General features: G+C 34.1%; 1 protein-coding gene across 7 annotated transcripts in view; it reads right to left on the reverse strand.

Annotated features, from left to right (window-relative positions):
* The window catches only part of LOC116778133 (hepatic leukemia factor), a 63,749-nt gene that overhangs the window by 13,258 nt on the left and 38,425 nt on the right, over positions 1 to 12,066 (reverse strand). For 3 of the 7 annotated variants that reach the window (XM_032672030.2, XM_032672031.2, XM_032672038.2), the window contains exon 2: positions 4,816 to 4,854. The exons of 2 other annotated variants lie outside the window; for them this stretch is intronic. In XM_032672030.2, the coding sequence (XP_032527921.1) occupies positions 4,816 to 4,854 (39 nt within the window). Of the gene's footprint in view, positions 1 to 3,345; positions 3,780 to 4,815; positions 4,855 to 5,325; positions 5,488 to 12,066 lie in introns of those variants that run through there. 2 more of the 7 variants (XM_032672039.2, XM_032672034.2) reach the window with 2 other exon arrangements.

Consider the following 12,066-nt stretch of genomic DNA (forward strand, 5'->3'; position numbering starts at 1 on the left):
GAGCGGGGTCAGGGGAGGGGGGCGGCGGGGTCCGAGCACACGTTTTGCTTCTTAGCACAAAAAATATAACCACCTTTCCTTTCTCAAAAATGTTAACTTTCACTAACCGAAATCGAACGGTGTTCGTGCACTTTGTAATAGTGACCGACGCTGGTTTTAAAACTTTTTTTTGACTATTCATACATATATATTGATAATGATTTTAACGCTCGAATTAACTTGTTTTATACAAATATATGACGTTATTAGATTCTTGTAAGATTTTCTGTTACGTTAGTATCAAAGTAATATGAAAGCTGTTATTAATTGACCTTAGTCACATTCCGATCACCGACGATTGTTTGGTTAAAAAGCAAAACAAATCCTTCATAAGGATTCGTAAAATTTTTGAAAGTTTCTTCCGCAGCTTTCTAAATATACCTTGTCCGATGTCACATGGCTGGGATATTTCCAGCATCTTTAATCTCATATCAACTCAATAATATTGCATAACCGAGATTTTTACGTATATCAAATAAACTTATATTAAAGAGCATACATTTTGTATAGATACTATTTATATCAATTTAATTTCATTCCACGTTCAAAGATTATATGTGGTACATTAATGTTATTTTTGATTTAGCGCCGAACGTATATATTTTAGTAATGGATTCATATTGTTTGGATCGAAAACGTGAATCGAAATGAAAACAGTTGTATGAAATATTTATAAGTACACATTATACAAAATTTGTATAAATTTTTTAACAATAATCGATCGATTTTGACGTTCAACATGTACGGAATAAAATTTTATGGTATTGTCTGATATGGAATGCGTTGCAAAACGAGACGAGACGGTTTAAAAAAAAAATTTAAATCTCGATTTAAAGCAAGTGGGGCGGTGAAAGTGGGAGGCTATATACAGCACTGTTCCTGAACGGAAAGTCGTTTAGACACTGGATATTATAATGTTTTGAAATTCTGTTATGATATCTTTGTATGTTATTTAATTTAGAGCATGCTACTATGATATGATGGTTAGTTTTAACAGCTCTATAACGATTTGTACATATATAGAGTTTGGGACTGTTGATATGTCTTAATCGCACTTATGCCTTATGTATTTTAATACGTTATTTTATTTTATAAAACCCGTTGTTCTAATTAGAAAAAAATATGAAATGCTCTTTTAAAATTCAATTCTACATATGGTGAAAAAGTGAAATACAACACAGTGGTGAAGAGATTTAAATAGTACTTTTATAATTTTGTTATTTGAAACAAAAGCTTTGTTTAGTTTTTCCATATATATAAGTAAATATATTACTTTGTTTCATTCACAACCTTATTGAAATAAGACGTCCTACATCTTTATATCCAACGAGATACAGGTTAAATTTTTCAGCGTATATGTGGTCCGAGTCCAGAATAAATTTGAGCACAGAGTATAGATTAAAAGCCTCTGTGACTGTGAGCATTAATCCCTCTGATGGATATATACCATTGACCTGTATCATGGCTTTAAAATAAAATAACTTGTTGTTTAAATTTAATTATAACTTTGTTTGATAAGTGAAATTAAATATAAATAAAGATGTAAAATAAAAACGGATGGTTAGCTTTATTTAATATATGTTATTTGATTGAAGGAAAATTAATTGATCTCTAATATACAAAACTAAGATTATCGACTGCACCTTCTACGTCCCAAAACGTAATTTCCCGTTTCATGACATGTTCAACTTATCTACCCGTGATCACGGTTGCCGCAAAGGAAACGAAACGTCGGGAGTGTCAAGCCTAAAATAATAAAAAATACGCGCAGCTTATCCGAAAATATTAGCTTTATTTGAACGAGTACACGCGAAGATCTTAGATATCATTAAAATTTATATATATATACAATGAAATTATTCAGCTGTCTCCTCTAAATCATATCGTTCATTTATAATGATTTATTTTTACAAATAAGATTAGGCTATATCAATAAGGCGATTATAATGTCCGCGGTTCACGTGTCCCCCTACGTCGTACTGACGGACAATCTACAAAGACTTACATATATATAAATGTGGCCGTCCATTTATCTGAATGGAATTTATATGTTCGTAAATCTAGATTATTTAATGTTCCTCTGATCGCGTTAATGCTATTCCACCTCATTTATCTGCATTTGACTTTAAACATCGCTTTTATAACAATTTGCGTTAGTGACAACTTGTTTGTTCTGCATGTGTGTATGTATTCATCAAATAATAAATTACATAATATTGTGAAATAATATAAAATTTATATATATATATATACGAATTTAATAAAAAGTATGAGATAAATATTAATAATAGTTTTATTGTCTCAAAGATATTACGCTGATATTTACTTGTATATTAAGGATAATATTGTATATATATGCGTGTTTTTTAATAGTTTTATATAAAAAAAATATGATTATAATCATAAATAGAACATGCCCGCTGTTGATGATAGAACTGTTCTCAGCTCATTGTAATTATTTGTTCTATATTAAGTGATATTTGATACGTGTTCAGCGCGAGCGATCTCAACAATCAATCTGCTACACCATCCGCGATTTGTTTGCAACCGAATTTTAATATCTGTACGTTGTGCAGTGAAAATATGTCACAGACTCCGTCACGGGAGTTACATAAATGTGTGTAAATGATATGAAAAATTTGAATTTTTTTTTATTATTAATTCCTGCTTAGTATTTGCATGATTATCTTAGTTTTTCAAGTGATAATATTATATCGTTCGCTTAATCAAACCCACACAAAAAAATTCGCCCTGCTTGGCCTGGGCCGTTTCTGGACTCATCTCTATCTAACGGCTGGGTTCACTCAGCTTTATATATTACGTGAGAAATATCCATCTCTCTAACTTTACATAAAGGTATTTATTTGTTGAAACTTTTTAAAATCTACCTCGTAACAACCAAATTCATCACGTCTTGTGATGTATCATAACGTATTAAATAAATTAATTTATATGATTTTAATACGAAGACATAAAAAATGTCAATATTTACATGCTATATAAAATATATGCTATCACTGCTTCAAACATTTCGAGTATATCTGGATCATGAACACTTGTAAGTGTCTTGATTCATATGAAGGACTTCAATGTCTCGTCGGTCGGTCAGTCAACACTACCGCGTTATTATGGACCGGATCCTGTACATGAACTTCTGTAGCTTGCATTAAACAATTGCAATTCTTACTCACCACACACTTAAATACACGGGTCATATACATCATATACAGAATAACTGTCGGACACAACACGACTGTAAACACATAGCCTGGCCGGAGTGCGAAGCCGGATAGATAGCTTCAGTACCTGAATGACAGGGGAAGAGGCGGCGCTGGGCTACTGGAGCGGGCTGTAAGAAGCAGCAGTCAGGCTGGGCGGTGGCAGAGTCTATCCCCATGTCGATGTAACCATGGCGATCGAGCCGCGGCCATACCGCACGATCGCCGAACCCGACGGATAAACGATCAATCGTGGTGGCGTATACGACCGCTCCCGTGAAGATCGAAGCGGGTTTGAGCCTGGCTGCTCGCTGCACGTGTTCACGACGCACGGCCGTCGTCAACGTGCACGCCGGCGGACACGTGACGGCCCCCCTCAACTCCTCGCCGCCCCACACACCCCGACCTTGGCTCGCAGTCACTCGTGTCCTTGCAGGGGTTCCGAGTTTTGTATAGGTTTTTATTTTCCTTTCAAGAAATTTCACGATACTTGTATTGTTATTTTCTTTACGTAAACAGTCGTGGGTTTATCTATTTTTATGTTATGTGATGCAATCTTCGTAGTCTGGACGAGCACACGCCTGAGCCCGGTGAGCGTCGATATCGGCACCACGTGAAATTTGCTGTGATATTCCAGATGCATTCACGTGTCGTGAGAGGAATCTCAAGAAAATCATTCAGCTCGTCTGTTAGCCACACGGCTGTAGCAATACAGGATTCTCCTATTAGATTTATTTTAATTTAGGTATACCTTAAATTGTTGTTATTGTCTTTTTTTGTAATCTCCTTTGAAATATATTTCTACGTCATCTTTATTATGTAGCCAGTTACATAAAACACTTAAAAAATATTTTTTTATATAAAAACATATGTACTTATAACAAATTATGTGTTAAATGGCTAGTAATTATTTAAATTTCCTAAACAGAAAACTGTCTACATTACGTAGCGGTCCGTAGGTCGTAGCAAAAATCGTAGCGAGTCCAGATTCGTAGCCGGTTTTAATTACTATATGGAGATTTCGTCTGTGCCTATTCTCTCATAACAAGAATTTTTTCGTCACCCAGAAGAGGTGAAATTATTTTTTATATAAGAAAATTTAAATGTGCTCTCATTTCCTTTTCCCTTTAAACGCAACTGATTTGATACGCTAAGCAAGTTACTTAACAATCCCAAACTCCTTGGTTGCTTTGTAGACGAGTTTAATATTTTTAGACTAAGACGCGGTGGGGTTAAAGTACTAATGAACGTTAAGTACTATTAAATCAGTAATTAGTTATTTCGCTATGTTAAATAAAATTGTAAGAACACATGAGATTTTAAATTAGAGTATATATATATACGCTAATTTAAACGCTGATATTGAGGAAGTGAGTGTTTGAAACCTAATTGAGTAGTTCGCATCGCGCATGTACAAATATGATATAGGTACGTAGATATGTATGTAGACATATATGATATATGATATGTGAAGAATATCTATCATGGCATAATATGATAGAGGTATGTTATGACATGATATGTGATTGAAATAAAATGAAAATAGTGATATACCAACCGTATTTTTTGTTGAAACCAGCCCCGTGACTCAGGAAATCTGCAAATAACATGCTGAATTTAGAAAAATAAATCATAAACTAATGATAAAGTCGAAAATAATAATTCATGGACATGCGTGGTCATGAATAAAATGTATGTTTGACTCTATGGAAAATTTTAAAGTAGAACAGAAATGAATAGAATATAAAATATAGATGTGTTTGTTGAAAAAAAAATAAAATGAAAAAAGACAAGTAATTTCATAAATAAATGACGCAGCTGTTAGGATTCCGATGGAAACATTAATTAAAATATCGCACGTGATAAAAATTACACAAGCATGTGAGCTAGTGATGGCGAGGTGAAGAGAATCTCGTACAGCGCCATCTCTGCATCAGCGAAGTAAACTACTCGCCGGCCGACTAACGAGTCTAACATTCCAACTACGTAATGTCAATGACAGCCACATGATCAGGTGGCGCTGTCAACCACGTGCCTACCAAAATAATGGAAAACACAACATACTCACCGTTTCGACTCATAATTATCGATCAACCTCTTCGAGGATTTAATGGGACCCACAATTAATATGAAATCCTAATTATAACGGATTGAAGTAAAAGACAGAATCAAAATAAAAAATTTCTTTGAAGACTAATAAATCTACGGTCCGGTCACATGTGCGCGGAATAGGCAAAATGTACTCAGCGGCGATTGGCGTGTACGAAAACGGTGGTAAAGCAGGCCTGCACCTCATAGGTGGATCGAAAGATTATCGGTAAAACAGTCGTCGCCAGCGCACGTGACACACACACTAGAAGGCCGCGCTTATCTTTCGCATGACACGTTATAGATGGCGCTACGTTACATTTTGTTTACAATTCAAGAGCCGACTGTTGAGGTGACATAATTTCACATAATCGTGAGTTGGCGAGTTAAGTTCGTTAATAATAAAAACTTTGTAACTGGTTAGCGCCCGGATGAGTTCCGACAAACGTTTTACTTGTACCAGCAATAGTTGCTTAGACACGCGTTGCGACCTTGGCCAAAGTATGATAGCATTGAAGTACATGTCGAATCCGCGGCATTAAATAGATGAAACATGAATTATAATTTTATAGAGTAAATAAAGCAACCGTTTAATGTCTTAACTGGAATAGTTTGGAATAAGTTTAACTAATAAAACCGTATCTAATAGTGACATACATGCTGGTGAGTTTAGGAGTTTGTTTCTAAGCTAGTGTTAATTTTATTTATGGCTTGCGGGACTCATTTCTTGAATACATACATAAAAGTTGGCTTAATAAAATCAGTCACCGTTGGTGTGGATGTGGAATTTTTATCTTTAAATACGAATATGCGAAGACGGAACATTCCCTCCTGTTTACGGCGCTGTTCCTATTAATATTTTTTATCTAGCATTGTACCACGTTGTAAGGCCGAGAAAAAAATTATCGTAAAAACTAATGTTTGCGTTTATTTATAACGAATAAGACAAAAAAATAATACAATGTTTGCCATATTCAGTTAAGTACCGAAACAGCTGCAATGACTGATAGATTTTATAATAGCTTCTTTATTATTATAGTATAATTAATGATTTTTTTTTAATAGCACTTGAAAAACCGAATGTGACTTGTCACATCCGCTTCCTAAATGAATATAAAATATTTATTCTTATTGTGAACTCAAACTCGCAATAATTAAATTATGTTCGTATAAAACCTCTCGCGGTACATAAAAATAAAACGTACACTATAATTAATTACATTTGAATTTCAAAAGAGTAAACAATTTACGAGTATGTATTTCTAAAGAAACCAAGTGTGGACATGCAAATCATGTTTGAAACATACAGATTCGTAGAATTGAAGGAAATTAAATGCTCATTTTACGACGGGATAAACGTTAGGTGTAACTCGTTTCACCGAGGATGGCACCGCTGAAGTAAACAAGTGTTAAGTAACAACAACTATTACACTTATCAAAGGAAACGTCGTGAAGTCGAGTTTTAGATATAGACATATTCAAACTTTCATTAACAATATTAATAATAATGAAAGAATAAAAACTTATACACGTCACATTCAAAAACCTCATGCCAAATAAAACCCGATCAAACACGAAGCCTGTAAAAATAATAACCTTTCTATGATTATTCAATGTTGTTTATATTAATACGTCGGAGTCATAAAATATAGTATTTTTATTTTCGGCACATTTGGCTCTAATGGTTGTCTGGAGTATGAATCGAGTAAAAATGAAACGGTCAGCTGAGACGCATTTAGTTTATCAAAACTATCATAATCACCGGTCCTCAATTTCTAACTTAATTATATACCGTCTAAAAAAATGGTTTAAATTAAAGTCAGTAACGCAAATAGTCTGAAACAGATTCTTCTCGCCAGCTCCACATTTTAAATCTACATTTCCCCCGGGCTCGTGTCAGAAATTCGAGTAAGGCTGCATGATGTTTATCAGACCGATTAATTAATGATTAGGATGCGACTGTGACCTACATTTCAGATAAAACGAGTTATGACACACATATAAACTATGTAAAATTGTATATAGGCTTCTATTGTGTTTGAGGTATTTATCAGGGGTGATATGATGAGCACTAGAACATAGAGTCGAGTGCCCGATGCGCAGACTACACGCATAAGGTCTTAACGTTAATATTGTTATGAAGAATATATGTCAAGCTGAGAATTTAAAAGGATTGTGGAGAAGCATCACAACAGAAATATTGGTCAAGTGCGTTCGTGGCCCGCGGGTCGCATTGGGGCGGCTTTGTTTGAGGCTTAACCATTTCATGTTGACCGAAATTAGGACTTCTATGGCATGAAATCATTAAAATTTTATCTTAATTTATCCCGTTATAGGTTAATATTTATGAAGGCTCTCCTACGATGCTTTATATGCAAATAGGCTTCATCTTACATAATAACAACGCCTGGAAAATTCAAGCATCGAGTGCTTTGATATCAATTATTTTAACAGAGACAGTTCTAATGTGAGTTCATATTTTACTGTAGTGCGTATTGTCCACGTAGGTGTGGTAAGCTATTAGAAACGAGCAATCCTCTCACCCATTCAATAATATAACAAAATACGACTCAATTATCGTGAATACTTCACGTGTGTGTGTGTGTGTGTGTGCGTGTGTGTGTGTCACATTATACTCTCCGAGTATCACGGCACATCCGCCGGTGTAAACAGAAATCTGCCGAAACGGAATTGCAATTTGCACTTCCACTTCCCATTGTTTACTCTGTGAAGTACATAATGTTTACATTCCCGACATATAACGGATAATACATAAATCTCTCACGACGCAAATATATTTTTATAGGTACGAAATATACGTATTATATGCTAACGAACTCATATGTATAACTAGACTTCAACAAAAGGTACATTTAAAACTAAGCGGGGATAGAGAGCGGACAAACTTTAATTTCTAGAACGTTCTTTGTGGAATGGAGCCGGAATAGGAAGCCGTGCTGGGACCTGAATATAAAATTAATTAAATGAAGAAAATGAATGAAACGAATTCTCCCGGAGATTTCAAAGTGTAATGTAAAGATGGCGAGCAATTAAAATTAAAATTTATGACAAACACACAGCAAAATAAATGAGATACGTTAAGATACACTCCTAAGTAAACGGCTTTAAACAAACGAACACGGGTGTAGGCAGTGTGTTAATAGCATACTTGAACATTGTGATAACACTATGAACTTTTTGTTATAATATATCAGATGTATGTAATTTATATTTAAACAGCACTTACCGACTTGATTATATTATTTCAGTTAGGAGCTCAGTTTATTATTGTTATTAAAGGAATAACGTTTTAAAATATATAAAAATAATTTTACGTATTAATATAGTTATATTTGTAGAGTGTCGCACATTGCTATCGCTTCAGGGTGGGGTGGGTCTCAGTCGGAGGAGGGTGCTGCCAGCGAAGGTCGGGGACGCGCCAAAATCAATGCCAACCGGATGCGGATGTGATACAACACAGCTGTCTAGATTTTGTAGACACTAATCAATATATACAGATGAAAAATTTACACTATTAACATCTAAAGATGACTCGCTAATTGTTATATCATTCATTTTATTGTATCAATAATAATATCACAGTATATAATTTAGTTTCAATGGAAATTCCATTTAGTTAAACTTTTTAATGACTCTATGATATTTAATTTATAATAATTTTCACGTGTAAACATTAAATTCGAAACACAAATACTAAGTCTACGTAAGACTAAAATTGAGAGGATTAGTTCTTCACCGTCTCAACGTATAGATATTGCAAGCAAGGAGATTAACAATCCCATTGGAATTGAGGTTATATGGGAGTTTGAACGTTTATTAATCCGTATCAAGTTCAGCTTTCAAGGGACTAGATATGAATGAAAACGTTAACATATATGTCGCCTACACTATTCCAGGTAATATCTCGAATCCTGTCTGGAAAAGCTTTTGAAAGCTTCGATAATCCGACAGTGTTGGACAGATTCAATTTGTGTGTATTAATCACGGTATGGACATTCGCGTTTTCATCGCTATTACTGTTTTAAATGTAATTATTAAATAATAACAGCTACTGAATCGTGTAATTTGAAGGTCACGGCCATGTTATACAATTTTTGTACGTAAATATTACATTAATAGTACGTAAAAATGATGAACATCACAGAATTTTTTCTCTCTCACCTTTAATTATCATACATAAAACGTTATATTAAAACCGTTTCATATTATATTATTTTACGAAGTTTAATTTATAGCGTGATGATAAAAAAAATAATAATATTAAACACCGGCTTTAAGTTGCTATATCTTATCAAAATTTCTTATCAAAAATCTGACGTTACGTCTCTGCGTCTGATAGATTGCAGTGAGCATACAAATTAAAACGTTCCGAGAGCGATACAGAAACTAGGTAACTGGTGATAATGAGATAACGGTCTCACGCCGCACTACACGCTTATCTTGTTAATGGCTTATGGTTGTTTAGAGTTTCTGACTTATTTGACCATTCGGACAGACACACAACTATATGCTGGTACCGAAACAGATATCCGGTTTTATCTGGATAAATCTCAATATGCCCAGAATAGGAAATTAGTGTTAGAAGTGTATGAAGTGGTATAGATGATAGATGAACGCTCAACGACAAAAGTTTCCGAAGGTTCACGTGGTATCGAGGAAATTATGTAGATGAGATGGTACACTGTTCACTTGCTTTCAATGCATATATTTGGGTCAAATGAGAATATGTGTTCCATTATATGACCTCGCCAGCGAAGACGGTATTAGACATCGATATATATTTTATCTTTCCATTCAAATTCACGTCATCGTATATTAAGTCATCCATCAGTTTTAATGATAGTCATCTTTGTACAAAAACATCTTAAAATAAACTAAAGTGAATTAGCTTGAATTAGATTTAAAGTTTAAGTTCGGCAATAAGCCTGACCAAGTCTAGCTCCGTCTACGCATAGCGTTTATCTAAGTCCAGTGCTGGTAGATTGCGGGTAGGTTATTGGTCGGAGGTGACAATTGCCTATCACTATTGACCGTCGGCTCAACTGAGACCAACCAATCTATAGATCGAAGTCAAGCCGCACTATCACACATTTCAGCTGAATATCTAAGCTAATGATAATAATATAATGATTGATATTTAATTGATATGTTATGTTTATCTTAACCTCCATGGCCGAATGTGTACTACGTTTCAAAAATCATTAGTTTTCGTAAATTTTTTGGGTTGCTTTTGAACTGATTGACACTTTTTTTTTTTATTCGTGTATCGTCAATATAATTGTAGTACATCTTGGAAAAAAGCGCTGTTGAAGCTACGTAGAACGTCCATATTGTTACTCGTAATGTATATAAATTACGAAAAACGAATTGCAATGTAAGATTTGTTCCATTACAGTATAAATAACAGTGAAATTAATTAAAGTGGAAGTTATTACGCACGTATTTTGTAGAACATTAAGTCCTCATGGCACAATTTTTGCTATGTAGGTTTTAAATGTCTGATACAAGAGTACAACAGCTCGCGTTTTAAAATATAACATTTGAATAATGACTTGAGGCTGCGTGCCTCGGTCTATGAGATATACCCTCCGGCTGATGGGTTGTGCCCATTATAATAGCTACCAGCTACTTGGTTTCTGTCTCCTGCTCGTTTTACGATAGACGACTCTGTAGATTCCAGTGTACTTTGAATGCCTTGAAAATGTCGAGGCCACTCTATTTCATTGTTGACCTAGATTTCCATGAGCTTCCTTCTAAGCGTCACATTCATTGCCTGACATAAAAAAATCCTAGACTTAACGTCTTAAGCTACACCTTTCAGATTTACCTTCAGGCTGTTTTGAAAAGCATTTTATTCAAACTTTAAATTAAACTTTTTTAGCGGATATCTAGTTAAAATAACTATCTTGACACGCAATCGTATCACTTTGACAGTTCAATAATAAAATATTTCATTCTCTAAAATATACATGTTAAAGAACGTAATTCTTGGATGACGGATACTGAAGATTGTCGAGGGATTCTGTTAAAAAAAAAAACAAGTAAATATATTCTATATTTAAAAATGTTTAAATTTATTCCATTGTTCATGTTCGAATACTCGTACAAGACGGATGTAATGTAAAATCATTGTTATAGCTGTCTGTGACCATACTTAGCAGCACATTTCCCAACTAAATATAAATCTGTTCTGATGACCACACAATGTGACAATAAGATAAAAAGTAATTTTAAACTATTGCTTATTCATGAAGTGTAGTGTAAATTGGCTTAAAGATTTATAACGGTAAATCTGAACGAGTACATTTTTCAGGTTTCCCATTTATAAAGCTCGCGCTAACTGATGCATACGTTGATAGAAAGTATATTTAATTTAATATGTATTTTTGTTATAAAATTATACTCTGTGTATATATTATTTATTTATAAAAAAGTATAACTCATTACAACCATCAGATTGTCAATCTTTGATGGTGAAACGAAGTATTTGACCGATATTATCCTAAACAGCTCTTTTGGTGAGTCAAAAGTAGATGATTATGTCATGGAAAGAAAAACTTTCATAATCTAGCTACCTAACTAGTAATTTTCCGAAGTACGTTACAGACAAGACACTTTGACGTGCTGTAAAGGAGATGGAACAAAGATGAAGTATTTGAATAGATTATAATTAGTTCTGAGGATTTCGATCTTGTGTTAT

This window comes from Danaus plexippus, chromosome Z, assembly GCF_018135715.1.
Source record: "Danaus plexippus chromosome Z, MEX_DaPlex, whole genome shotgun sequence".
Classification (NCBI taxonomy): domain Eukaryota; kingdom Metazoa; phylum Arthropoda; class Insecta; order Lepidoptera; family Nymphalidae; genus Danaus; species Danaus plexippus.